We start from the raw sequence: 27959 nt of genomic DNA on the forward strand, positions 1-27959 counted from the left end.
CATCCAAACGTTTTTGCTCCCTCTGTCAATACAGAGCAAAAGCAAACCACGACGGCAACGGTGACGAAAACGCCACCAAACAAAAGGTTCAATGAGTAGACCAATGGCTTCGCACGAACGTTAAAAATCTTTGTTGATTTCTTTGCCGTTCTCTGCTCAACAACAACGTGAAATGACCAAATTCTGCGTATTTTGGAGAACGCGAACGACAGCGGCTATTTTTAGTATTTTGGTAAATTCAAACTAAAAATAGATCGGTCTGTGAAAACGCCGTGACAGGAATATGGAGTAGTTGCACGCTGCGAGTGATGGGCTCCAGCATCTCCACAAATATCACATAAAATTCTCAAAAAATCCTTTAAATGCCACAAAACGGTTTCTAAACATCTCGGAAAACCCTCCAAATATCTCTTTTTCTTTTTTTCTTGTAAAAATACACCGATTTTGAATCACTTAGGCCAAAATTAGTTGTAATGGTAGGAGTTCAGGGGCTTCGATGTTACCATACAGCATCTGCCATTTTGGAAAATTGCTGCTTTAGCGCTTTTAGTGATAAGGAATACATTTTTCAAGTGGGAAATCACTGAACTGGATCGTGTCTGGCATAGAACTGAGCATTGTTTCAAAGAAATAGCGAGGAAAACACAGGGGCTAAACCAAGAAAAGCTATAAATATCCTCAAACTTTCTAAATCTCTTAATATTTTTTAAATATCTCGGAAACTTCTAAATATCTCAAAAAAATTTCCGGATATTTGTGGAAAGGCCCACCCCAGCGCAACCCAGCGCGGACAAAACAACTGTGTACAGTCTAGTAACTATTACAATGATTGCGAACACACTGTGGATACCCAAACTCTAAAACCAGAAAAATTTTCCTTAACCCAGAGCTACAGGCGATATTATTCGACAAAATTAATTTTCAGTCTCGAGATAAAATAATTCAGGACCCAGCTGAGTGTCTAGATGACAACTCGGACATGCGCCCATTTGAGGTGTCTGCGCTGAGTGCAAATCATTTTCTTCTCTTGAATGTTGCGCTGTTAAAGTGATTTGAAGCCAATCAATATTGTCTGTTCCAAAGGCTAATATTTACCCTGCTCAAAAATGATTGGTGAGATCACAAACAAACTCAAACTCTTATCGTTAAAATCGTGCTCTGATTGGTTGAAAACTTTTTAAGTGGCCAGGTTGAAGTCGTTGCACATTAAAAGTCTTTCACAGTAATTGTGTTGGCAGGATATGCTGATATTGTTTTTCTATCTTCACCTTTTAACGTGACGGGACGTCAAAATTAAGCAATTTGTTAAACTGCCTTCTCTGTCGTGTTTAGTTGTTTTGATGTGAATGATAAGGGTCAAAGAACGAAATAAAAATGGGGCCCTTTCATAACACCTGCTGACAGTCTTCTGGCTCTCACACGCTCCTTCTCAACGAGGCTTGCCATAGAAGTGTGCAAAACCTGTAATGAAATATAGAAGGAGTACTAAACATTTTAAGTCGTTTTCTTGTGGGTTTCACTTGTCGACAAAAGATTTGCCCGCGTACATCTTAGCCGTAATGTAAAAACAAGAAGATCTCGTCCAACTTTCGGCCACTAAGCGGATCCGAATGCCTCTTCGACCTTGGAAAGTGGTATGATAAAGTGGTAAAAGAACGTCGCGCCTAGTATTATCCGCGACGTTTACGATTCGGAAACGTTTAGATCTCGAAATGAGAAACAAACGCGTGAAATTCGTGAGAGAACAAAAAGTTGAGTACTTATGAAATGTAAATTTTTCCATTAAGGTGTAAAACACGAGCGCCTCGACGAAGACTTGTCCAATAAGACTCTGGCGAAAATGCAAATAGCATTATCTCTAATATCAGGGCCCTTCGGCAATCATGAATAGTTATTTTTGTGGACAACCGGCTAGGAAATTATTCGGGGAGGAAATCAACATGCGCGTGCAAACATCTGCCATCTGACTGACACACGTTTGCCGCTTTGTTTTAAACCTTTAGTTGGCTTTTCTGTGCTTGGGTTTGGGAAATGGGAACTGGAGGAAAGGACAAAGATAGTGAATCGGCCCAACTCGTGGGTGGCCAAGACGTCGAATCGGGTCAAGAGGAAGATTCGGGCGAAAAGAGTAAAGAGACGAAGGGTTGTGGAGCGAAGTGTTTCGCTTGTTTTCGTTGTTGCTTTGGGTTCATCCTATTTCCATTTGTCTTTCTCCTCACACTTATTGCTTGTCTTGTGTGGCTCATACTGCTTCCAGGTATGTTAAAATGACCTGACCTTTTGGGATTGTCTTGAATAGCCACTCTACTCCGTTTTGAAATCTAATATCTAAAGCTTAACGCCCTAAAAAGTAAACGCAGTACCGCCTTCTCTTGAAGTGTTTTACGGGCCCAGTTGAAATCACGTCTTTTTTAATGTTTTTTATTTCAAGTTAATTTGAAGGTGTTTCGTAGATGTATAGCTTTACAATCTTCGCTAGAAATCACTTGTCGTTTTTTAGGCGGTCAACAAGAAGTTCTGTGGTTGAGTACAAAAGAGTCGCTCCCTATTATATAGACAACGGCTATGGCGAGGACAACTGCGGGTGAAACGCCTTATGAACTAATCTATAGTTTACCTTTAAAATTCGCTAGAATCTAGATCTGATCGCGATCGATCGATCAGAGCGCCCATCAATGGAAAAACTTGCACAAGCTATTAAAATATGTATCAAACGTGTTCAATTGTTAGTAGAGGTCGTGGTTAATTTTGTGCAAAATAGAACAATAAGATAGCATGACTAAGAATATATGGCTAACTAATAAGAATTTGGTCCTTTTTCGTTGAATATATTTGGTTTCAAGAAGAAGGCTAAGAAGTCTGAAAGAAGTCTAAGAGGTACCAAGATCAGTATAATAAGCGTTCGTCAAATCGTTTGTCTGGCCTCGTACGTTCCTCGGCGTTACCGCTGGCGTTGTGGTCTGCTAAAGCTCTTTATTATTTAAGCGTAGTATTAAAAGTTTTATTGTTCCCTAGAAAACGCCTGCCTTTAATAATTAAGTCTTCAAAATTATCTTTGCTGATACCCTACAGGCATAAAAAGATCTTTTACTGAAAATGTTTATATTTTGAATTCGATCAGAGTATTCAGTCTCGACTGAATGAAATCAGCTGCAAACCCACCGAATTCAAATAAGCCATCAAAAGATAAGGTCCTTTTCAGTCAGTCACTTTATTTCTAATTTACATATTAACTGTCCTTCTTCGTTTTCAGCCAAGTGCTGTTCTCCCTGTTGCGCTCCACTGTTTGACTGGATCGTTCAACTGTTGATGTTACCGGTTCGTTTTTATCGCTGGGTATTGGGGAAAGAACAAGGCGAAGAATAAGATGATATTGAAGAAGCTCTATTAAATTTAACACCTTCTGTTTACAATGACTCGCACAGCTTCCAGGTGCTGGCTGTCTTCGAACAATAAATATATTTTAAACTTTAAAATGGCTTTTATAACTAGATCATTATTCCGCAAGATTAGTAAATGAGACTGACGTTTGAAAATTCGGTAGCTATTCTAATATTGTGAGGTTGATGTTGTGTGCTTTGTTCCTGACATCTCTTCAGCGGTAGAGAATCGTTTCTAGGATGAGGTGATATATCATTTAATTTTCAAACACGAGACGATTATGCCTTTTGATTATTATAAATAATGTTGATCAGCTTCCGTTCCCAGTCTTATTATCAAGATGAGACTAAAAGAAAAAGAACGGCCTGGGAACGAGTTACACGAGGGGTTAAACAACTGTGGAATCGCAATGAGGGCCCTGTGCACACTACGTTGGAGGAATTTGAAAACGCAGCTTTATTTCTATGGTTAGACCTACCGTCCACACTAATCCGACGCGAAAACGGAGCTTTACGAAAACGCTCTTTAAACTGGTGCAATTTATATTTGAAAACGCCGGCTTTTCGTTTTCGTGCGGACAGAAAACATTTTGAAAACGGAGCTTTTCGAAAACGATGACGTCACGATAACCATGTGATTTCCCTGACCGAGTTTTCCTGGAACACAAATCCAATATCATGATGACCAGTGACAACCTCGTCCCCAGGGCGTTTCCTTTATGTTGGACCGGTGATTGTTGCGCTTCAAATTCCTCAGGCGTAGTGTGGACGGAAAACATTTGATGCGTTTTCGGAGTGAAACCTCCGTTTTAAAATGCCTCCGGCGACGTTGCAAAATAAAAACCAAAAGGACAGCATGGGAACAGGAAGTGAACACAACATAGATATTCTGCGCTAAGTGACCCACGGGGAGTTTAACGTTATTTTGTTGAAGAAATCTTAGAGTCTTAAGGTGAAATGGCCAAAAAAAAAAAAAAAAAAATTCAAAACTCCTTCCCATTTGTATGGAAAAAGGGACGAGAATTTTCCGCCAAATGGAGTAGTGCCATTTCATCCACAACAAATGTGCGTGTACCATTTCAAAAGGGTCGACCTTTTCTTGTAAAAATATAATATTGGGTTAAAGAAGTAGGTTTTTTTACCTTGAAGAAAGCAGAATTGCCAAAACAACGGTACGTATTTTATCGAACAAAAAATTATCTGCAGTGGGTTTTCTCTTAAAGAGACTGGGCACTAACAAATTGTAAGAACAAACACGACGGCTGAAAGTTACGGTGAAGCTAATGATACAGCGATATTTCGATCGTTCCAGTAAAAACCAGTCTCCTTTACAGCCGTTATTAGGGTCGTCCCTTTGTGTAACGACCCTAATAACGGCTGCGAAGGAGACTAAGAAATACCGAGATATGAGGAATATCTTTGAAGGCATTCCTTTCTTCGAAAAAATTTCGATTTGAAAGGACCGTTCCATACGATTTTCTACTGGAAAAACCGGTTTCCTCACACAAACCTAGAAAGAGCCGTCATCTAGTCTTATTCCTAGATCTCTTTCCAATTTTTCACACATATCGATTTGCACGATGGGTATGCATGAAAGCTATCCCAGCTTGATAGTGAGGCCTAGAGGACACAAACAAAAGAAATGAATAAACATGTTCATTCAATTTACCTTGTTTATGTCCTCTAGGCCTCGCTGCCAAGCTGAATTGATTTTAATATAGCGAAAGTGGTCTATTAGTTGGTCATTACAACCGCATGACGTAAGTTACCGACCGCTGCTCCGCAAAGGAGCCCGCGCTCCACTGGGGAATTAAGATCGGACGCGAGAGAGCGTTGGAAATCGAGCCTGACGACGACGTTACTGTATGGACGATGGGCTCGATTGATATTGGCCGGGCTCGATTACCAACCGCCGCGCATGTTCCAGACAGGAGCACGCGCGGAGAGGAAGGAAGAGCGGGCTCGAGTGAGCGGCGGAAATCGAGCTTAAATCAATTCGACCAAGGGCGATTTCCATCTAACGAAAAATTCTAGTTTCTATTTTCAGAAATGTCCAGTAGCGAATGGAACAAAAGGAACTTTACGAGGTATGCATAAATTTTCGAAAATTTCCTACCAAACGTTTCTTTTTCAGTTGTTTTTCCTCTCGGAATTTCGGTTGAATGGTTCAAATTTTCGGAAGTTTAACAAGTTTCGGATTTTCGTTCCATGCCAATTGCCTCCGAATTTTTGTGTTGAATGGAAAGCGGCCCAAATCGAGTACGTATCAATTTCCCTAAAATCTCCATATGTCGAATGGAAGTTTGCTGAACCAGTCAGATCACTGATGGGTAGGACCCGGGTTTCCGCGGAGCATTTCTTGTTTGTTTAATACCCGACAGTTCAAATTAACCGTCAATCACTGTTCCGCTGACTGCAACGACCTCGCAATTATTACTCGTTAGCGATAATTATTACTCGTTATTGGTAATTATTACTTGTTAGTGGTAATTATTACTTGTTAGTGGTAATTATTACTTGTTAGTGGTAATTATTATTTGTTAGTGGTAATTATTACTTGTTACTGGTAATTATTACTCGTTAGTGATAATTATAACTCGTTAGTGGTAATTATTACTCGTTAGTGGTAATTATAACTCGTTAGTGGCTTCGTGAAGACAGTTTTTATGTACCAGTGCCCTTGATTATTTTAATCTCAATCTTCTAGTTTTCTTTTTTTTTTTTTTTAGAACATTTGTTTTCTAGTCAAGATTTTCTTTCGAGATTTCAGGAAATTTTGCTTGTATGGAACTCGCCTTTAAACTCTATTATAGTAACTAAGCAATTATATTCAGGCATTTTTTAATGTCAATGGGTCTTTCACTCAGGTAAGTCCAAACTGAATATCGAAATTTAGGGAAAATATTGCATAGTCAAACCAGGCTCATAGTGTAGTAAATCACAAGATTTTCACGTGCACAAGATTGGCATGTTGACATATTTCCGGGAAACGAAAAGTTGCTTCTCCCTTTTTTTGTGTCGTCTGACGTAGGTTCTGGTTGGGCAGCAGAGAGAGGATAAACTCAGCTGAATATCAAGAGCCACTGGCCTGGCTGGAAGACGATAACATAGCATATAAAACAAAAGCCAGTCTCAAGCCTGACGAGATTTTACTGACATGTCACCTGCGCAGAGACAAAACGGGTTTTCCTTGGCGCGCGCAACAAAGCAATTATTTCCACCAACTGCTTAAACATATTGTCACTCAGTTCGTGTTAACAGGTATCTTGGTTTGAAAAGACCGTGATTGAGAACTGCCGCACAACGCAAACGTCTTAATAATTGGCGTAGTTGCATACGGCTACAAATGGGGCAACTGTTCAAATAATTTGTCAGTTCAATCAGTTTCTTAGTGTCTGGACAAATAAATTGGAGGTTTGTGTCTCAGTGACACAAAAATCCTCGGCCTCACACTTAAATTTAACTTTCGCACCATGATACACCAGATAGTTCAAGCTTGCTTGACCTTTACGTACGTACATGAAAGTTTAGTATGATTCTGTTACTGATACAATTTTTTTTTATCAGTGTTTGTAGTCTTTACTTTCAATCTACTCTTTCTCCTTATATTCTGTTCTGTAAACATTGACTTGTCTGGCTTGGTTGAACCATGCAGCTGGGAAAATATACCGGCATAGTTCTCTTCCTTGAAAGGGTCGTCTAATTGAATCCCTCTATGTATCTTAAGGAAGGAATTGTGAATTGTAGCTAATCGTTGAGTAACGTGACAAGATAGATTTTGGTCGTATTATGACTTGCCCCAAAACCTTTTCAATTAAAAATCGTCTTCAGTTATTGACCACAATTTCCCCCACGCAAACTGTCATTGTTTCTTTTTTCATCTGTGGAAAAAGGTGTGTAAACCGTCACAAAAAAGGTTGAAAATAAATTGCTCGGAGTTCAAAATGAATTTTTGTTCTATTTGCTTTTCATATTTGTTTTTCGGTGGACGTCTATATCGTAGATCAACATTTAGATGAACAACTCGCGTAATATAACTTCCAATTTCAATCTTCGCAGCATTTGCCACCTAATCGAATAGAGGTCGAGTTACGCTCGGCACTCAGTTACAAAAAAAGTTAAATCTGAGAATCATGAAGTTGATTTTTGCGTTTTTATTTGTCCTGTTGGCAACTTGGGTTCACGCTAACCCCTTAATTGAAGCGGAAGATTTCAACGGGGAAGATATAATCAAGGAGGATGATCCAGTACAGGACGATGACGACGAATGCGATGATGATGATGATGACGACGACGACGACGACGACGATGATGATGATGACGACGACGACGACGACGATGATGATGATGATGGCGATAAGGTAGGGTTGATAGTAACTAACCCTAACCCTAACCTTAACCTTGTACTGCTGACTAAGTTAATAACTATAACTTTCAATGCAATAAAGAAATTTCGCAGGTGACGCGACTTGCACTGTTAGCGTATCCCTACAAAAGTGCCGTGAAAACTTCTTTCTTTCAGGATCGTGTATAGGTTTTTGCTATCTTTGGGTTGTGTATCTCCCCTTCATTTATTTCTTATTACGTATGGGAATAGCGAAATTTTTACAATTATTCGTACCTAGTTTCTACATGGTATTTGATGTTATAGAGGAGTAGCATAGTTTCAGTTGAACAGTCCTGGCCGAACTCAAAGTCTTGAGAGTGAACTGAGCTGTGAAACGTAATTCTGCTTAATCAACCATATTGTAGGCTTCCTGCAAGGAGTGTAAGCTCCAAAAAAGATTCACAGAGAAAGAAACTCTAAATAATTGTTTAAACTGGACTCTCAGCTGTATCAACTCTTATTTGCTTGTCTCCTTTCTTCACGTGGGTTTCTAGATGTTTTACAATCCGGATGAAGACTTTTTTTTCCCAAGCGTGTAATAACCTAAATGTTTGAGAAAAATTTTCAAGCTCTCTTTCACTCGAGCCATTGTTTGAGGTCAGGCGTGATTCTTCCGTGCAACAGGCCCAAATGTACCGGCCAATGTGGACAGAAGTATGGCAAAAAAGGATGTGAAAAAAAATCATGCAAAGGCTGTAATTACTACAAAGAAGAATGATATGATCCTATGTCCACATCTTCCGTTATTAAAATTATTTCCACAGCAATGTTTTTCTTTTTTTCTCGACAGAAATGCCTAAGGAAGGCACTTAAAAAATGCTTGAAGAGCTGTTCGAGCAATGTGGAAAAGTGTCTCAAGAGGGTTGTAGGGAAATACGATCCTGATGATGACGAGGTTTGTTTTCCTTTGAATTATTAAACAAGGGAACCATTCTTGTCCTTAAGTCCTTTAGCGGAACGGCGAAACAGGTTTACACGAGATGAGTTACAGCTAAAGAATCACGAACAAGTTACAAGAGACGATGCTCTTGCCCAGGAAAGGGGGGGGGGGGGGTCTCCCGTAAAAGAAAGGACGGGGTTGCTCGTCGTGACTCTTAGGAGTTAAAAAAGCGGTTTTGATACCTTTTAGGGTTTTCAGCCTCAAAAGGTCCACTGCGGAAACTTTCGCGGTACCTTTTAGGGCTTTAAGCGGAGAAAATATGACAGGAGATATCTGGAATTCAACTGGTTTAAGACGATGCTTTCATAAACTTTACGAGTACATGTAGCAGGTATTCGATGCAATCACATATATCGCCATTAAAAGTTATGAAAGTGTCAGCTACTTTGTTGTTTTAAAATTGGTACCTCTCAGGGGTGAAAAAATTTCCGAGCCACACCCATAAAAACAGGATCTTGATACCTGTTACGGGTAACCGTTCTTTTAAAAATTTCTGACAAGCACCTCCCTCCTCTTTTATATTGGAGTACCCCGGGGAGGGGCGGGGGTGCATGGCTCTTGGGCGTTGATGCACACATCATACAATGTACAAGAAACTGCAATGTAAGTCGCTTATCAAATTCTTTCCTTTGTGTTTAGAAGTGTGATGAAACACTTTCTCTCGAGTATGATATATTACTTAAAATACCGTGCCCTATGGATTCAACTTCACTAAAAGGGGTGTGATCCCGCTTATTCTAAGGAAAACGACAAACGAAAAATAGCCGCGATGTGCAGTTAAGTTACTTTTTTTACTCTTGTGCAGAAAATGTGCATCAAAAAGCTGCCAGATTGTGTGTCAGAGGTCTGTGATCAAAGAAAGAAAGAGAAGCCTAGAAAGTGCATGAAGTACTTCAATAAATGCGCCCAAGGAGAAGGATCTGGACTGGAGCTGTAACGTCACAGCTGATTCAAATCCACGCATTGTTGCTCAGTTGTTGAGGCTTCAAAGCTTTGATTAAATAGTACTAAATAAATGTGTTAAAAGTCCTGGAATTCAATTTATTTTTATTTATTTCAATTAGTGCAGGATTTTTACTTAAAAATTATCACGTGCAAGTATTTCCTGGATTTCTCATCAACCTACATCTTTGCACGCAGAAGTTAAAATGAAATCTTATTCCATAACATCCCCGCCAGTCAAGTTTTAATCCACAAGCAAAACACAAACATAATGTACACTCGGGGATATTGGAACATGGCTATATATATCCCTAGCAATAACTCAGCCAGTTCTGTTCAACGTCGTTTCGTAATCTTTATGAGAGGTCGACCTCCTTTAGGAAAATACTATGCTAAGACGGTTTAACTGACTGACTAACCGACTGACGGACTGACTGACTGACTGACTATAAAGTAATGTTACTTATCCTAGACCTTGCATTTTTATTACCTAATAGCTTCATAAATCTTGCCCTCACGTTCAACTGACAAGCAAATTTATATCTTCAGTCGCACAATGCGGCTACGAAGTTGTGAAGAGCGATGAAAGGTGGTTGCGTTCGGCGGACTACAATATATTGACTACAATGTACTCTATTTGCCTTGTCCAATGTGTCAATTTATCTTGATCAATGTTTTAACCACTTAGCTTACTATCGCTAAAAATGCTCATCTAGGACGTGCTTTTGTTACAGAAGTTCTTAGCAGCCTGATTCTGGCAACTGGCCTGTCGTAGATTGTATTTTCTTAATTGACTGTAAGAAAGAATCACACCAGATAAATAGTGACGAGATGGTGACCGTCTTTTCAGTACCATCTGAAATGTAAATGAACCAGATTCAAACATGACTGCTCATTATCATAACCAAATCCGATTTTGCACGATTTCTTCCTTGCTCTTTACAAGGATAATCCCATGCTTTACGAAAGTCGTGTTTGCCGAACACATAGAAGCAAGGGTTTAGAAACGACGAGGCAAATCGAAGATATCCGAACATGTACTCGGCCCACATCGGAAGAAAAAATGCATCGTACGCTTGCTGGTATCTTAGCAAGAAGAAAGGTAACCAGCACATCACGTGAGTAAGAAACATGACTAGGAAAATAGACGCTGCTTTTCCCTCTCGCTTTCTCCATTGTCGCTGCTCCTTCACATCAGCTGGAACGTTGAGAAATTCCCGTCGACTCTGTCGTCGCACTTCGCGTAGAATCATCAGATAAGTGAAAGCCATGAACGCAACAGGTATCCCAAGATACACTACAAAACAAGCGATGCTGAAAGCAACTTCGTTCTGTCGTTGATCCTCGGGGACGCTTTCCTGTGGATCGTAATTTGCCGGTCTCAGCCACCATAACTGCATCAGGGAAACGAGGAGCGAGCTGACCCACACGAACCCGAGGGCGATGTAACTTCGGTGTTTCGTCACAATCTGTGGATAGCGAAGAGAAAACATAATGGCTATAAAGCGATCAGCAGTGACGGCTGAAATATGCGATACGGCCAAGAATGAGGTGAACATCCAAATGTAAATTGTAGTGAAGCACATTCCATGCTCTTGGAAGATGTTACACGTAATGCTGAGCGGTAAACTAATAAGACCAGTGAGAAAATCACTCGCTGCTAATCCGACCAGAAAGAAATTAGTTGGAGTCCTCAACGATCGTTTTTTGGCCACAAGGACGAAGACCCACGAGTTAAGAAGCACAATGATGAGTGCCATGAGAATTCCAATTATATCGTGTTTAGGACTGAAGTAAGGTGTGTACTGATCTTCGTCGCCGAAGTCATCGTCCGCCTGATGGCTTTGGTTGAATTCAGTCTTGTTCTCATTGAATGAACAGCTTGTGTTATCGGTACGCATTTTGTCTTGAGAGAGTTTCACAGCATACGATGGTTTCACTTGTACAGCTTGGCTGACTACAACTTGCTGTTCATCAGCGATCAGGAACTGCGAGAGAATAACAAACAACAAAAGCAGATGGTTTACTTTGCATGGCGGGTAAATACATTAAAACTCCATAAAATTAACGCGGAGTTCACACATTTGTCTTGATTTAATTAATGGAACGTAAGTGCAATGTGTTAATCAGCAGCTTTAGTGGTTGTTGTCACATTAACACCATTGACTACAGTTTACTGCTGTTAGTATTCAGTTAAAGGACGTTACTTCACACTCGACTCTGCGGTCGCACTAATTATTTGTATCTTAGCGAGAAGAAAGGTAATCAGCACATCACATCAAAGTAGTTCACGACAGTGTTAATTTTTAGTGATCTTTAAACTAAGTGCAAACATGGCTGACCGTAAGAGGCTTTGTCTGGTTGCCGACCTGGTTTCATGTTTTCGTGCAGGAAACTGTCGTCAACAACTGAGAAATATCGTCAAACTTTTACAGACCGTTTTCACATGACGTCGTGGCAGCTATATTGGTGTCCCAAAACAATAAAACGGTTGACATGCTGGGGTCCCAAACCAATCCCGTGGGAGTTGAACTCTCTTTTTATGTAAACCCTCTCTTTTGTCCAATTAATATGTTAGGCTGTTGGCTACGTGACTGAAATCCTTTTATTGGGCCGTGTTAAAAGGGTACGCAATGTTTTCGCATTAGTTAATTTTTCTGTTTGTTTTGTGCTGTTTTATTGTCATTAGTGTTATTAGTTTCTTCACCCAGTAATTTTTTGTACTTGACATAATTATGTTCATCTCGCAGGTGTTAGACTGCAAACAGATTGTCGATGGTAAACTTATGTTTAACTCATGCAGCCAGCTTTGGTATAACTATTGTTACTTTGTATTGTCTTTAGGAGGATTAGAAAAAGATGAAACATCTTAAGTGTATAGGCTCCTGTTAACTGTGACTGAACCGTCTTTACCCTCGCTTAGTATGCGTCCTACGAGCTACTGAATCGTTATTAAGGCTTAATAAGGCGCGGCTTGCATCAGAACCAGGCCATTTTCTCATTGTTATGGGTGATCAAATTGTGACGAGTGAAATTATGAAATATTTTCACGCATTTTTGTCAAAATTCTAATAATTCTTTAAGTCTTTAGGCCAGGGGAATTATGATAATTTTGACAAGACCGCGTGAAATTCACCTTGGGAGCAGAGAAAAGTGGCCGTTAGTGGAGGTTCGGCTGTATAAATTAACGATGAAATTTCGCGCCAGAATTAAGAGGGAATTTGTCGCCCGTGATATTACGTAAAAAAATTCATGCTTGGACAATATTTCTGTTACAATAGGAGCAACTGAGCTCAAGAGAAAAAAACATATTATTGATCCTGTTATTGTAAAATTATTCTAAAATAAATCTGCCGTTTGTTATATTGAAGTCATGGAAGTCATTAAACTCGCCACTTGACCATCATTCCCACCTTTTACTTAACGAATTTACTGGATAAAGAACCGCCCCAGATTAAGCGCCGCTTTCGATTAAGCGCAGCCCATATGAAGCTAGGCAAAAATCGCCGCCTCTGAATAACGCATATAGTAGAAGCATAGTACATGTAGGGTACAACTCGACCAAGTTAGGCACGGAGATTTAGTCTCCTGGATTACGATCTTTTTCATTTCGCAGTGGCTGTATTTTGTTGCTAACATTTGCTTGCTGTCATTATAAATATTATGATTTTTTAAGAGCTCCGCCGCACTTTTCCCAGTTCGAAAACGGTCGTTGTCATTTTCGCGACACTTGGAAATTTTTCAACTGAAAATGAAGTTTTTTCTATTAAATTAAAGAAACAAGGAAAGTTTTATTTCGAACCCAGAGCTCCTCGTATGCTAGCATCTCTCTCTTAGTACTACACCACCAAATAAACCTAATAATAAGCTTTAACGTGTAGCAGGGAGATCCGATAAAACAATTTTTACTACAAAAATACTGCGTCTTGCAAATTGCGCATGCTCTTCGCACAATCAAAGTTATTATCACATGGCTTGTTTAATTCTTGTGGCCGATATAACGCGCGCTCTGATTGGCTAATTCTAGGGCATTATTCTCCCGTAATGCCAACGGGCCGATTACAAGCTTGCAAAAAGCAAAGCAAAAAGCCATGTAATTAACAACTTATTTACCTCAAACACTCGGTCTTTAAGGGAAAATCTCAAGCCTCAGCCTTGCCGTATTGACCTCGCTGTCGCCAGGTCAATAGGGCAAGGTCTCGGTCTGCGATTTTCCCGTAAAGACCTCGCTCTCGGTTAATAAGTAGTCTTGAATACCACTTCAGCTTGGAATATGAGCTGCTGAGAGATAACAAGAAAATATTGGATTTATTGAAGGCCGTTTTTTTTCAATTAGCAGTTCATGATTTTAAATAGCATTTATTTATTTTTTTCCAAGAGGGCATGGTAACGAATCCTGCAATCTGATTGGTTCTTAGCACGATCCATATTTTCCTATCTCTGACCACGGTCACTGAAACGCTTTCACAGCGAGTGAAATCGTCGTGTTGATCAATTTTCGTGATTGAACAACAGGTATTCCAAGCTGCTTGAGACCGGTGAACATTATTATATAGCATTGCGTAATAGCGTAAATGTACGAGTTTGTATGAGAATGTAACGATCGTATGTAACAGTTCAAAATATGGAAAAGAAATTGAATAAAAACGACTTACTTCGACTCTTCTCTGTATACACATATACAGATACTTGTGTATAATTATGCATTATATAGAGAGGAGAACGATGAAACTGAAAGTCGCTGGAATCACTTTGAAACGGTCCCAAAACGGCACGGAGACAAAAGTACCACACAGAAGAGTCGAAGTAAGTCGTTTTTATTCAATTACTTCTCCACATTTCGGATTGTTACATACGATCGTTACATTCCCATACGAACTTCCATATTTACGCTATTACGCAGTGTCACATAATAATGTTCACGGCTCCTAAGGAGCTTGGGATACCTGTGAGTGATTTAACAGTATGTATTTTATTTGACCATCATTCAGTCAAATGTTAAGGGCGGGAGACAGATATTTCTAGTTGAAAGCCAATATTTGCAAATGAACATTTGTGCATGCATGAAAGCCCACCAAATGTGAATTCCAAATAAACAACTCCGCAGATTGGAAATGAAAAAATTTAGACAAAACAATGTGGAGTTAAAAAAAAGGCCGAATGACCAATATTATAAGTTACAATATTGGTCATAAAATTTAAGACTCAGAAAGGCTGTTATTAACAGCCTTTCTGAATCTTAAGGTGGCTTTTTATTGTGTCCTTAATAATCCTTAATCCTTTCAGAAAAACAGATCTATCTCGTTTATGACTGTAGACTACTGTATTGTCAGACGAAAATCACATTTGAAAATTTCGTTACTTCAAGTTAGGATTGATATATGGTTCTTATTCATTTTCTCTATAAATTAAGATAGGGAGGGTGATGTTTTTCAATTCAAATCCCCCTACATATAGATATGCAGTTATTTGCTTCAGCGACAAAATGAAGTGATGAAACGACCTGGTTTTTGATTGATATGAAAGGTTTTTTTTTTTTCTTCTAAATTTTGTCTTTCTCGTAATCACCCATTGGCAAAATTAACTATCATTCCGAAAAACAGTGTAAAGCAAACAGCAACACTGATGAAAACACTGTTCAATATATTAGTTTTTCAACTGAGTGATCGCACACTAGGGTTTCAGCCATTGGTGAGAATTATATAAGCCAAAAACACCCTTCTCATGCAGCACAACAAACAATAATTAGCTACAATCAAAGTACTGCTCAATAGCTTTCACCTAAATGCCACGGAGCCTAAAGAAAGGTGCACTGATCAACGGAAAATATTGCTTGTCAGCTTTCGTTTGCACCCATACACTAGAATGAACCTCGTCCACTAAGCGCTACTTAAAATTAAAAGTTACAAACCGACATCGATTGACTCAATTCATGCAACAGTCGATCAATTTTCTGATATTGTGGTATTAATGATAAGATATGTCCTGTGCCATTTTTGCTGAGTGTTGTTCAGCTGCACAGTTTGTAATATTGATACCAATAATCTGAATTTTGAACTGATGAAGCAATATGACATCGTGAAGAATAAAATAAAACCCAGGAAAAAGGTATTATATTGATCATACTGAAGAGTTACTTTCTCAAAATATCCTCCTAAATGCTATGGAAAATCGCCCCTACCGTCCTTGTCGCTTCTAGTTTACAAATTAGACATTTTTTTTTCCAAAAAAATTATTTCAGTAGTTAATGATGGCGCCATGAATGAATTCAAGTGCATATTTTAAAACTTCATATAGCTGTTAGACGGCAGACTCAGTGGGGGTTATACTCCCACTTTATCAATATAAATAAACATTGCCTTGGGGATGTCTGTACCAGCACACAAATATCCCTAGACCAAAGATGATAAAAACGATTAATCACTGAAGAAAATTGTCTCTGCCATGAGACCAGCCAAAGTCTTGCTTTGTTTTAGGAGGTCATCGTTGATGCTATCGTACCAGCAATGATTGCTCTTGAGGCCAAGGCTTCTTATTTTCCTTCCAGATTAGAATCGAACTTCCTTATTAGCTTACGCCTTTATTTTACTGCTCGGTGATGCAAATGCTTGATCATAAATCTATGTTCTTTGTCACGTTCATCGATTTCAATAGTGTTATTTCTCAGTTGCAAAAGTATTTTCATTTCAGGTTTTTTGCGACAATTAGTTTTCCAAGAAACCGAAAGTGGTAGAAAACTTCCTCATTTACCGACTTGAATCAAAGCAAAAGCGCACCAGGGCTGTGCATTTAATAATGGAATAATACTGCTTAACGTAATTATCCTCTCTCAAACATTCGCAACGTTCCCTGAAATGATATTTACAATTCAACTCCCGTTAATGATTGTACTTTTTCTAAGGAAAAAAAAATCTCTTTGGGAAAGGAAATATATGCTCAATAAAGGTCTTTTTTTATCCAGAAGTTGACACTGAGTTTTACAAAATATGAAGCTAGCCAAGATCTCACCTTGCCGAGCAGATCCTGACAGTTTTTGATCTATGGATGTAGTCACGATCTTTACCGAGAAATTACGATCGACCTCCGTCCGCCTCAGATTCGCCTTGTTTAAAGAAATGCTGTTCACCTTGTTCCGATATCCACTCACACGGGCAATCAATGTCTGTTGTATAATTCCAAATGCGGAACTGTTTAGTTAAGATATCTTATAAGATATCTTATGATATCTCTGACAAAAGAGACTAGCTTTTCATTTCGTTCTTCGATCGTTCTACTCCATGGAATGGACAGCAATTTCTCATGTAATAAACTCCAGTCTATAGCTTATCTATCATTCAAAGCTCTGAGCTGATTGGTGTTAATTCTGTCAACAAACACTTTTGTGTCAACGTTTCTCTTAAGTGTTTTATTGTGTTTGTGGCTACATGCTCTCAAACTTGTGGCTGCCACTTTTCACACAGGATATGTACTCCACTAATGGAGGCTATCGCCCCAGGAACTTTTCCTTTATTACGTACAGCTAATTAGCATGTCAGCTGTCCCTGCTAAAGCAATGTTCTAACCAAGACAATTATCTACTTCACATATATCTATATCTATATCCCAACATCAAGAGCCTTGATGCAATTGCAGTCAACTCGAATATCACTGAAACCTTTTTTAAAAAATAAGTGGTATCTTTTTATTCGCAAAAAGAACACATCACTAACGGATGGAAAGTCGAAATAAGACATGCATATCGCTAACTGAGTCTAAACAATAAAGAATATAAAATAAAACCTTGTTTATTTATAATGAGCTGTATTTCATCAATTAAAATTGTAAAGAATATCACGTAGTCATCGAGAAGTATTTCAATAAAAGGTCGAAGTCAATGGACGTGATATAGGAAGGGGTTGACGCTAATCAACCTGGCAACTTTATCACTATATACAGATAAACAAGAGACACGATGCCTAATGGATTCAGTTTCATAATGGTCAGTTCCTTATATAGCGACCACGCGACGGGCAGCTTTTATCTGTGAATTATAATCGCTTCAATTCTTGTCTTCGTTGTTTTTTTTTCCCACCCTTTTATGCATTTGTCGCGCCCCTCATGTTTATCTTTCTCATCAAGAAAAATTCACCAAATTTTAACTCTTGAAAAGCGTAAATTTGGAAATCCCAGACCATTTATGCATACCGCATACTACAAAAAAACAAACAAAAAAAATTAGATACTGTCGCGCCAGAAATCACAAGTGCTCGATGTCGAATACAAGAAGGTCTAATTTGCTAACAACTCCCAACTTAGACACTCAAGTGACAAACACAAGAAATTTTACTTAGTTACAGAATTTGGGAAACGTAAACATCCTACAATGGATTTTAATGATATTTTTCACACGCAAATAAATTATCGCGAATGGAAATACCACCAGGTATTCTCAAGGAAGAGTGATGCATTGGCAAACTTACTTAAGAAGAACGTCTTGACAACAACACTTTAGGAGCTTTAGTTCGCTGTTGATCTTTCCTTTTTTACGGGAAAAGTGCACTATTACAAAAACTATTACAAAAGCTTCATCGAGATACAATCAATCATGCTAATCGAAGAAGAAGCGAATAAGGCACATGCTTTGTTATTCCAAGGGTCTAACTTTAAAATGTATGAATTCGGCGAAAAAATAAATAAATAACTAACCTGATCACCACTAATTTCAATTTAGAAAAAAAAAAAATCCTTTCACTAATCAATCATATCCGAGCATTTTATCGCTTTATAGTGATATTTACCCCCAAGTGGACATTTCATAATGGTAAAATGTGTTCTAACAAACAAGAAAATTGAAAGGTTTTATCAAGTTATTTTCGCACAACTCCTTATCTCATATTCATTCCGCCCTTTTATCGGTCTTCCTTGCCCCCTGTGTTGTTTTTTCCCATCGCGCCAAGATCAAGACAGGAAACTCATTTTATTTTAGCAAGAAACGCCTTGCGGAAACAAAAACAAGGAATATTCCTGGCTACAGTTATACGTGAACTTTTAAATTATAAGCTGACGTTTTTTCCGGACGAACGACTGCGTGGTGCTTGCGCGTGAAACGAAGGCTCACGTTCTTGCAGACGTATGTAACGAAGACATTAGTAAACCCTATTTTGTTTCCTCTGCGTCAGAGGAAAAACTAAAGTGGATGTTTTCCTCAGATTAGAGGCAAACGTTTTTAATGATACTTCAACAAAATCATCGCAATTTGTAGATTTTCTTAACATTTTTGCATTTAATTTGAACAACATAAATATGAAATGGAAATTTTAAGAGAGATCACCTCGTTCACTACAAACGTGATTCTTTTATGTTTTTCTTTATCTTCTCATGTGAGTGAAACAGATCAAGTCACCATTTTATCATTTACCGCTGTAATAAATCAGTCATATCTTATGTATTCCAGGAGGGTTCAATCCACAGATGCTGCTTAACTTTTATTAATGCAAAACTTTGCGACATAAAAGTATAAAAGTCTGTCCCCCATATGACATCGCTTTACTAATCGTTCAGTGTAGCTCCGAGTTTAGCCTGAGGAGTGCGACGTTTGTCGTCCGATACCGATTCTGGGGCAAAGGTGAGAAAACATCAGTGTAAAATAGCTGAAAGTCACATGTGAAAAAAGAAATTTGGTGTGTATTTCATATGCGAATTTAGTGCATCGCCGGCAAGTGAACGAGATGTGGACGAAATTAAGTTAGCGATATATTTTAACTGTTTCGAGTAAGCTGTTTCAGTTTGCAAAACAGAAAAAGGGAGAGCTTCTGAAACGAGCGACCTCAAACATAGTGTAGCTTGACTTTCTTAGAAACTGAACCGAATGTGTAATAACGATAGCCAGGGCAAAATTCCTCGCAGTTTAATGTAAATTCTCAATAAATTTCTCCTTTTGATAAAAGGGATCGCGCACTATATAACCATTATGAAAAGAAAGAAAACGAAACACACACAACAGAACAAAGAAGGCACTCCTAACGATGTGAATAAATAAACGTTCATCTTTGTGCCGCATTTTTTTGTAATTTGAAGACACAATTTTGGTGCGATGGAAGACTTCCAATAACAGCGACGAAATTTTGCATGTACAAGTTCGCAAAAAACCCCACAAAACTAGTCATTGCCCATGTTTACTAAATCAAGTATTGTTTTCTTCGTATTTGCCTACTGATGATGAATTGCAGCGACCGTGCGTCATCTATCATATAACACGTGATAAAAACATGATTTAAACGGCTTATTTACCCCAGACATTTTTTTATTTTCGTGTTTTTAGCCTCCAAGGTAATTAAAATGTTTTGTCTCAGCGTCATTCTCCCGGGGATTGATGAAGGATCGTGATAACCGGCAAAAAACAATGATAAACACATCACGCAAACTTTCACCGAAAATAATGTTACAATATTATAGAGGAGCGGTATGTATTTACGTTGCAATTGACGACGTATTCTTCACCTCAGAAACTGTGAATTGAACTTAAACAAGGATCATAAACTCATAACTGTAACATAGTTGTATAAGGAAGAAAAGCTTCCTTCTTGCATCACAACTGTATAAACAGAAAACGATATGATCCCAGCATCGCACACATGCCAAAACTGCAGCATATGGAAACTTTATGTTAACAATTTCCCATCTCAACAATGCTAATTCTCTGAATAAACTTCCTTACCGATTCTCAATATTAAAGAATACTTAGGATAACTCACAAGATCACAGCTTATTGACCTCAAAAACTGTAACTATCCTCAACAACACGCAATTTTCTTTCAATGTTTTCATAAATTGTTTGTTAGTTTCCTTAAATGTACACAATGCACTACTGAACCAATAAGACAGCCTTGTCGAAGTTTGGAGACTGAACCACTTGAGCTAGTGAGAAGGAATATCACTCACCTTTTGTGGTCGGGGTGCTTATAGTTCCAAAATTGAACGGACAATATTGAAATTTTACTTAGTATCAAAGAGGTTGTTCTAGGGGCATTACGTAATATGATTCGATTTAGCCCCCTCCCTCCTTTAGCACACCCATAGAGAAAGTAGTATTCAAGACTGATTGACGTGGAATGCAGACTGATTAGATGAATGAATTATAGAGACCGCTAACTCATCTGGGATTTAATATTGAACATTGTGGCTATGAAAGCACCAGTTCTTAAGTTCTTCAGTTAACGTACTTATAGTGTCACATTCAGATCTAAATATTCAAAAACGAATTGATGACTTATTTTTAAACACGACAAACTTTCAAGCGTGGGGTCGTGTAAAATGCAAACGAAAATACAAGTAATGTTATTTTGAAAAATCCTTAAACCTAAAACGTTAACACCTATACAGGGATATAAAATAACCGCCCCTCTCCAATAATAACACCGTACCCTCCCTTGAGCGACCAAAAGTACATTAGCGCCTCGAGCGCTAAATCGAATGATTATGCAGTCCTTTCTATTACTTCCAAAAACAAATAGCGTCGTGTTTTTGTAAAACGGAGCGAGGTCTATTTTTGCCCTGAAGACTTAACGGCTGCCAAGATCTCCTCCTTCCCCTCCCCTTGTTTTAGCGACAACTCTCTAGTTTTAACCAGAACTTCCCTTTAATCGATCCGTCGTGAATTTTTGCAGCAAATTCCTTTTTCCTTTGCTAACAAATCTTTCGTTAAGGCTATCGATTCGTACGTTACTTCCTGTTATTCTTCTCTTTGGTTATCTTCAATTGTCGCGTTTTTATCACTTTTTGGTGTCGCATTGAACTGAATGATTTTTGAATACACAAACACCGTTTTCACATTGTTTTTTTTGTTGTTGTTGTTGATTTACCGGTGAATTCGAAAAGCTTTGCCAAAGATCTCCACCGTTAGACGTTTCCTCACGTCAGTTTGAGAAAAATGTCTATTTTAGGGTTTCTGCTCAAACAAACATATACACTTCCTGGTCCAAGAGAACTAAAAACTGAAAACTGAATTAAAATATATCTTAGTTGTTAACTCACCGGGTCAAATGTTGAAATGTCTGGCGAAATCACCCTAAAATCACCCTCAACCGACTGGTCACCATCGCATCTACTTGAACAATCATCTTACGGCCCAAACTTTGCGATCAGATCTTCCTAACTCTCCGAAATACTAACCAAGCTATATATATAGTAATAATTCGAGGTTCCAGTGATTAATCTAAATTAAACTACAACAAAACTTTGTCTGATCACGCCTTACTGCACGCAAATCCCCTTCAGGGATTTTTGAAAGAAAAATTTAAAAGAGAATTTAACTTTTGACAGTTTTTACGCTGTCTGGGGCGTGGAAAGGTTATTGATCACTTCTGAACTGCATCATCCCTGACTAATATTTTGCCTTGGGCCTTGCTCATGGAAAGTATGTTTATACGTAATATCCTTGTTTATACCGTTTCGTTTGTCGTAAAAATAATTGCTTAAAACATTTGTCTTAAGCAGGGCACGCGAGCATGATCTTTGATCTTGCAACGGTCAAGTGTCTTAACCTTAATTTAATTTTCATTTTTGGTTTTCTTGTGTCAGTGAAACGATACTCTATACAATCAAGGTTTCAATAACGCTTCAACCATTCAACGACATCGAGACATGAAATATTCGTTGACCAGCCAGACACAGGAAACCAATCAACTTTAATGAGCAGAGTAGTAAACTAAAAATGGATAAAAATACAACCAGGAAGGGAGTGGAGACAATCGCCCGCCGCCAAAAAGGCGTCACATTTAGCCACTCCACGTTTCCTCTTAACGAATGTAAGGCAACTTTATTTTCATTGTTTGTTTTTTGATATTTACTGGACTCGTGAATCTTTAAGAAATATTTCGGCGATCGTTTAATAAAGTAGGAGAACTGGCAACACAACGCATGCTGTTTTGAACTGTTTAACATTTGAACATAAAACCTGAGGAAAGCCGGAATCTTTTCGCGACGCAAGGGTGGTGCCCCGGGGGCTAGGGACTAATCAAAGAAAAACAAGATGGGAAGGGAATTCAGCAAACTATAAAATGACAAGTATAAACTTCGCCAAACCGTGAAAATACCTCATCGATCACACCCTAAAGCAGGGAAAAGAAGCATTTCTGATTCCCAAACGTACAAGGTACTTACCGTCGTAACTCGCTGACCTTGCAAACGCACTCAAGGCCATTCTAACATGAGCGCGGCACTGCTTGTAGTACAGACGTACGCTAATGGAACATTTCTGTCGCAGATTCTTCAGCTCGGAATCACGCTAGGAAACAAATGCAGTTTACAAGCATTTTCCGAATCTTCAAAATGCAGAAATACTTGTTAGAACGAAATCAACACACGGTGAATCAATGGTTGCCTTTTCGCAGTGCAACTACACCCTTTCTATCTTAATAACCCGGGGGGGGGGGGGTACTTCCAGAAAAATTGGTTGGGGTGTGCGGCCTGCTTCCCAAAACCCTTACCCTATTTATGACCAAAATCTGCGATTTTCTCTACCCCATTTATGACCTGACCAAAAATTCGAAACCCCATTCTTCACAGACCAGCCTTATAATTAGTTCTCTAGTTCAGGCCATCGTTAAATCGCCGTAAACATAATTTTTGAAGGGCTTTTGTTGATGGTCTATCAATTATGACGAAAATGTAGCTGCTTCTTAAAAACATACCCATGTCAAGACTAGAGTGCAAAAACCATATCCTATTTATGACCAAAATGACCAAAATTCGATACCTATTTATGACCAAAACGGTTGAAAAACCCTACTCTTTGGGGCCGCACATACCTATATAGCCCATATAAGGGAGTACTCCCCCCCCCCCGGGCTTAATAAACAACATCGCGCAGACGATTCAACAGCTGTTAGATCTAGAAAGCTTTTACTTACGTTTTAATTGCGTCAGTCTGGCAAGAACATACCCATGTATCAAAAACACTCCCGCTAAAAATATAATTTCCACTACTTTAGAAGGTTGAAAACACTTCTATAGCCTGAAAACATGTCGAATACATCCTCACCGGAATGAAAACGCCTCCAAAGGATAAAAGCACTTTTAAGATTGAACTGAAAATGTATCTTTATATTCAAAGAAACTTCCACTGAATGAAAGCAATTGAGTAGACTGAAAACAATTAATAAACAGATACATTAGAATGAAAACGGACACATTAGTATCCATTAATGAAAGACACTTCCTTAAATTCGAGAGCATGAAAAACTTTTCGTAGATCAAGAGACACTTAAAAGTTACTAGAATGATCGAATATCAAAGAGGAGATCCTTTGTTGTTGAGCAAGGATTGAAGAAACGTGCACCGTACTGAACTTGCCAGCGTTCACACTTCACTGAAGATCCTTGCGTTTACAAATTAAACATGTGTCCACTTTCAAAAATTTAAAAACACTTTCAAAGATGAAAAAAACAGATAGATCGAAAGTACTTTTATTAATGGACAAAAACCGCTTCAGTAGATTGAAAATTCAGGAGATGCATACAGATTGAGATAAACACTAGACAATAGATTGAAAAAATGGCCATGATAAATAAGATCAAACTGATGTCTGAGGGTCCAACATAGTCTTTTGCAATCCCGCATCCCGCCAATAGTTTTGGCACAATCCCGCCATCCCGCCCCAGTCAGAATGTTTATCCCAGTCCCGCCCGGTTAGAGTTACAGCTCTCCGCGCAATGTCCGTAACCAAGAGATTATCATCATATTCTCTGGCCGTAACCTATGTTTGCATGTCGGTCGCCTGTTTTTCATCCCGCATCCTCCCGTAAATTCAAAACTATCCCGCATCCCGCCTGTCAAAGGTTACGACCGCTCCGGTCGAAGTGTTTTTATCCCGTATCCCCCCATAAAAATTTCTTTCATCACGTATCACGTCTCTCTTTTCATTATCATCTCGCATCCCGCCAAACCTATTTTTGACACTCATGTTTAACACGACAACACAGCATAATTTTGCGCAGAACAATTGCTCCGTTTTAATTTCATTTAATACGTTTTGTTTATATATCTCTTAGAATCTTGTGTGCATAGCAGGGCTCCCCGGGAATCATTTTGACTCCCGCGACCTCTCCCCATATAAAACTTTGAAGTGTATCCCTCTGGACAGTACGTACCAAGGGAACTCCAAATGAAAGCGGTGCGAAAAACATGATATCTTCGCACAACTTTATTGATCTGAATGACGTGGCAGCTTCGAGAAAAATTAAGCATTATGTCTATTGCAATAAAATAAATGTTACTTCTAAAACTGTCACATGCACAAATGACTGGTAAGACTGTGGCACCCAACATTGAAATTGTGGGAGACTGTGGCGCCGGCGCCGGTACCCCTAAACAGGACCTGCCCACAGAGATTAAAACGTGACATCCTAGTTTGCTTTCTTCTCTATCATTTTTTTCGTTGTAGGTACTAAAATTAAGGTTATCTACTGGGCTGTTTCAAGACTGTTCATGAGAATTTTGACTTAGGTCAAGAAACAGGAAATCTAGAAGTTGATGATTTTCCATATTCTCATAACCAGTCTGCTTGGCGATATATTGACATTGTAAGGGAAAATAAGATGCTGATCACTTCAATGAAATTGCCATTTTAAGAGTTCTAGCATACACGGCATATTCAATTTAATACTTGGAATGCATTACATTATACTGGTGTTTAAAATAGAAAATTCAGTGACAATTATTTTCACATGTCTTCTTTACAGTTGGGCTCCACGATTACTTATGCATGAGTTTAAGCCTTATTTGTAATCGTATGAATGCGAATGGAATTAAGGATTTACAATACGAGTGATATTTGAAAATTCTCTCAAAATTGCCCGAGCCTTTAGGCAAGTGCAATTTGACAGAATTTTTAAATTTCACGAGTAGTGTAAATCCTTAATTAATCGAACTTTCATACAATTACTCATTTGTTATACGACTGAGAAAATTGCGAACACGCGCGCGTTAACAGTTAACGATAAATTGGCTTGCTCTCACCCAATCACAATGAAGTAATTTTCTCAGTCAAATCATAAATTGAATAACAAGAATCTTATCAACTTACCAATTGCCAGCTAAACGTTAAGCTCTCTTGAAATTCATCAGAAAGAAAGCCGATGCGAGTTTTCAGTTTATAAACGTTTGGACGTATTGCAAGTTGTCAATGAACGGAGTGGGTCCTATTTTAGGCTTGGCATTTACATGTAATAACAGTTAACCGTTGTGAAGGATGTCAGTAAAGACTGCTAGGTTAGTTTTTGAGTTCCGGGTTGTTAATGAAAATTTGTCGTTTTATCAGTTGTCACGGGATATTCAGGTTGTTTTGCTATTGCAATTGACATTTACGCTTCTGGCTGTTTGTCAGTTTATCAAATATCGCATCTGGGAGATCTAAAAAAATACAAATCGCAGTCTTTTAGTTGCCGAAACAATAAAAAGTTTTCCAGCCTTCTGAAAATTTGCCTCGAGGTTTCTTATTTGCAGACAATTACACTCGCAACTTATTATAGCGAGGCCAATTTAATAGAAGTAGCTTTGTTCTCAAAATAATCACCAAGCAAACAAAGGATTTGACTGAAAATACCTTCTTATCTCGAAAACTTGCTTTTGACTACAGAAGACTCGGCTTTCTTTTTTAGTGTGTGAAATGAGAAATATTCAGCGATTCAAAAACTTCTACTAATGCACTAATGTTATCTAGTATTACTTGAACATTTTGTTGTCACGAGTGATTTTTATTAAAATAGCACCGACAAAGACTTCAAAAAACAAGCCGACCCTACTTCCAAGCGTCACTCTGCAATATAATTAAATTTCACTTATTGCTGAACAAATAGTCCATAGAGTATTAAAGGAAACAGCTTCAGATAACAGACATTTTTAGTGAAGTTGTACATGTCAGGTTACTTCATTGCAATTTAATTTGAAGCGAATCTATAAATAATTGAAATGACCCCGACAATTTTGAGGGTTGGGAAGGGAAGTGTCGGATTTGGAATAAGTCAATTGATTGGGTCAATGTTTTAAGCGAGAAATTATCTCAAGGTCCTGCTTTAACTTTTAGTCTTCCGTATATACAAGCTACTGAGTTTGACTTCCCTGAACTTAACGCAATCATACGACTAGATGAAAATTAGCCAATAGCACTAAGTAGTCTTGCAGTCGTGCTGTGCTGTTTTTGTATTGGATGTTTGTTCGGGTGAATAAAATTCAATTCGTCAAGTTTCGTTAATAGATTGGGACGGATTAATAGCCAAACCCGACTGATGCATTTCAGAAGTATATTCAGTCATGGCTCAAAATTACCTCTGTCCTAAGCAAAGCAGCAATAAGGCGGGGCTTTCCCATAATATTGTCCTGAGCGTTCTAGCAGTTTAGTTGTTATTTCAGTATCATGATAGTAAGATGGTACATGATGGAATGACTCTACCTAACCCTGCGATGGACTAGCATCCCATCCAGGGGAGCAGAAATACTCCACGTCGTTTCATGCTACTGACAGAAACCGGGATAAGCTCCGGCCTGATGGGCCACTTGGCTCGTATGCAGACTTTACCTTATAATTAGCTTACAACATGGTGTACAATGATAGTAAAAAGCTAGATTGAAACTACTTCAAAACCGTTTTGTTTAACATACATCCAAAACAAGGAAAAAGGTCATGAATAACAAGTACTTTGAACACTGGAAAAACAGGTAAAGGATAGTTCCTACCTCCACTTAAAGAAATAAAATCACGTCCAAAACGTGGTCGTTCCGCCAGGATGGTCGCTTCTTCAAGCAGGCTTTTAAATTTGCGTCGGTCAGCTTTATACTCAAGTATTGTTATTTTGGGGGAGGGGCTCTATTCAATTTCAGTTCCGATCAACTGCCAAGTCTACTTCTTTGAATGTCTCAACTTTCAAAAGCCCGGGGCTTTTCCATCAGTTTTGTTTAGTTAGATAAATTGATTCGCAGGTCGGAAAATTAGACGAAATTGTCGGAATTGTCTATCGAGCGCAAACCTGGGAGAGAGCGGCCTATATTGGTTATCTTTGACTAAACATGACGTGACAAGCTGTTTTGATCATGTTCATTTCTGGATATATATTTTCCAACTCCCCTGCATAGTTGACAAAAGTGACAAAAAAGTTTCTATTGCATTTAACAATGCCATATATCCTTCTAGAATTCGACTCAATAAAACGTTTAGCTATCTCAGTCTCAGCATGTTTTTGTACCTCTAAGTGTTGTTAAAAGTTTTCAGGGTTTTCCTTAATTAAAAAATCAATGCTTGGGTTATACTTTTGCTGATAAAAGCAACAATTATTTG

At 38.5% G+C, this 27959-nt stretch overlaps 3 protein-coding genes across 7 annotated transcripts; 2 read left to right on the forward strand and 1 right to left on the reverse strand.

Moving 5' to 3' along the window:
* The first annotated feature begins 1889 nt into the window (after positions 1-1889).
* On the forward strand, positions 1890-4369 carry LOC110046699 (uncharacterized). Its single transcript, XM_020752389.2, has 2 exons — positions 1890-2257; positions 3254-4369. The coding sequence occupies exons 1-2, from the start codon at positions 2032-2034 to the stop codon at positions 3364-3366; spliced, it is 339 nt and encodes a 112-aa protein (XP_020608048.1). The 5' UTR covers positions 1890-2031; the 3' UTR covers positions 3367-4369.
* A 3046-nt stretch (positions 4370-7415) lies between these two features.
* LOC110046833 (uncharacterized) lies at positions 7416-9742 on the forward strand. Its single transcript, XM_020752551.2, has 3 exons — positions 7416-7741; positions 8558-8662; positions 9513-9742. The coding sequence occupies exons 1-3, from the start codon at positions 7514-7516 to the stop codon at positions 9642-9644; spliced, it is 465 nt and encodes a 154-aa protein (XP_020608210.2). The 5' UTR covers positions 7416-7513; the 3' UTR covers positions 9645-9742.
* LOC110046822 (octopamine receptor beta-2R-like) lies at positions 9738-27957 on the reverse strand. 5 transcript variants are annotated; one of them, XM_089272741.1, is made up of 2 exons: positions 27362-27957; positions 9738-11637 (listed from the first exon to the last, which is right to left on the reverse strand). In XM_089272741.1, exon 2 carries the CDS (start codon positions 11548-11550, stop codon positions 10528-10530), a length of 1023 nt encoding a protein of 340 aa, XP_089128867.1. In that variant the 5' UTR covers positions 11551-11637; positions 27362-27957; the 3' UTR covers positions 9738-10527. The 5 variants fall into 5 exon arrangements, with proteins under 5 accessions (XP_089128867.1, XP_089128870.1, XP_089128869.1 ...); XM_089272744.1 differs by lacking the exon at positions 27362-27957 and adding an exon at positions 22790-22994; XM_089272743.1 differs by lacking the exon at positions 27362-27957 and adding an exon at positions 21662-21832.
* Positions 27958-27959: the final 2 nt, after the last annotated feature.

Source organism: Orbicella faveolata, unplaced genomic scaffold (genome assembly GCF_042242905.1).
Source record: "Orbicella faveolata isolate gen_17 unplaced genomic scaffold, um_ofav_v1 contig_35, whole genome shotgun sequence".
Taxonomy (NCBI): Eukaryota; Metazoa; Cnidaria; class Anthozoa; order Scleractinia; family Merulinidae; genus Orbicella; species Orbicella faveolata.

Bases quoted from the DNA above. Each gene is read 5' to 3' on its own strand.
- LOC110046699 (XM_020752389.2), top strand. From the start codon at position 2,032: ATGGGAACTGGAGGAAAGGACAAAGATAGTGAATCGGCCCAACTCGTG. The intron at 2,258-3,253 runs GTATGTTAAAAT...CTTCGTTTTCAG, and splicing joins GTGGCTCATACTGCTTCCAG to CCAAGTGCTGTTCTCCCTGT.
- LOC110046833 (XM_020752551.2), top strand. From the start codon at position 7,514: ATGAAGTTGATTTTTGCGTTTTTATTTGTCCTGTTGGCAACTTGGGTT. The intron at 7,742-8,557 runs GTAGGGTTGATA...TTTTCTCGACAG, and splicing joins ATGATGATGATGGCGATAAG to AAATGCCTAAGGAAGGCACT. The intron at 8,663-9,512 runs GTTTGTTTTCCT...ACTCTTGTGCAG, and splicing joins ACGATCCTGATGATGACGAG to AAAATGTGCATCAAAAAGCT.
- LOC110046822 (XM_089272741.1), bottom strand. From the start codon at position 11,550: ATGCGTACCGATAACACAAGCTGTTCATTCAATGAGAACAAGACTGAA.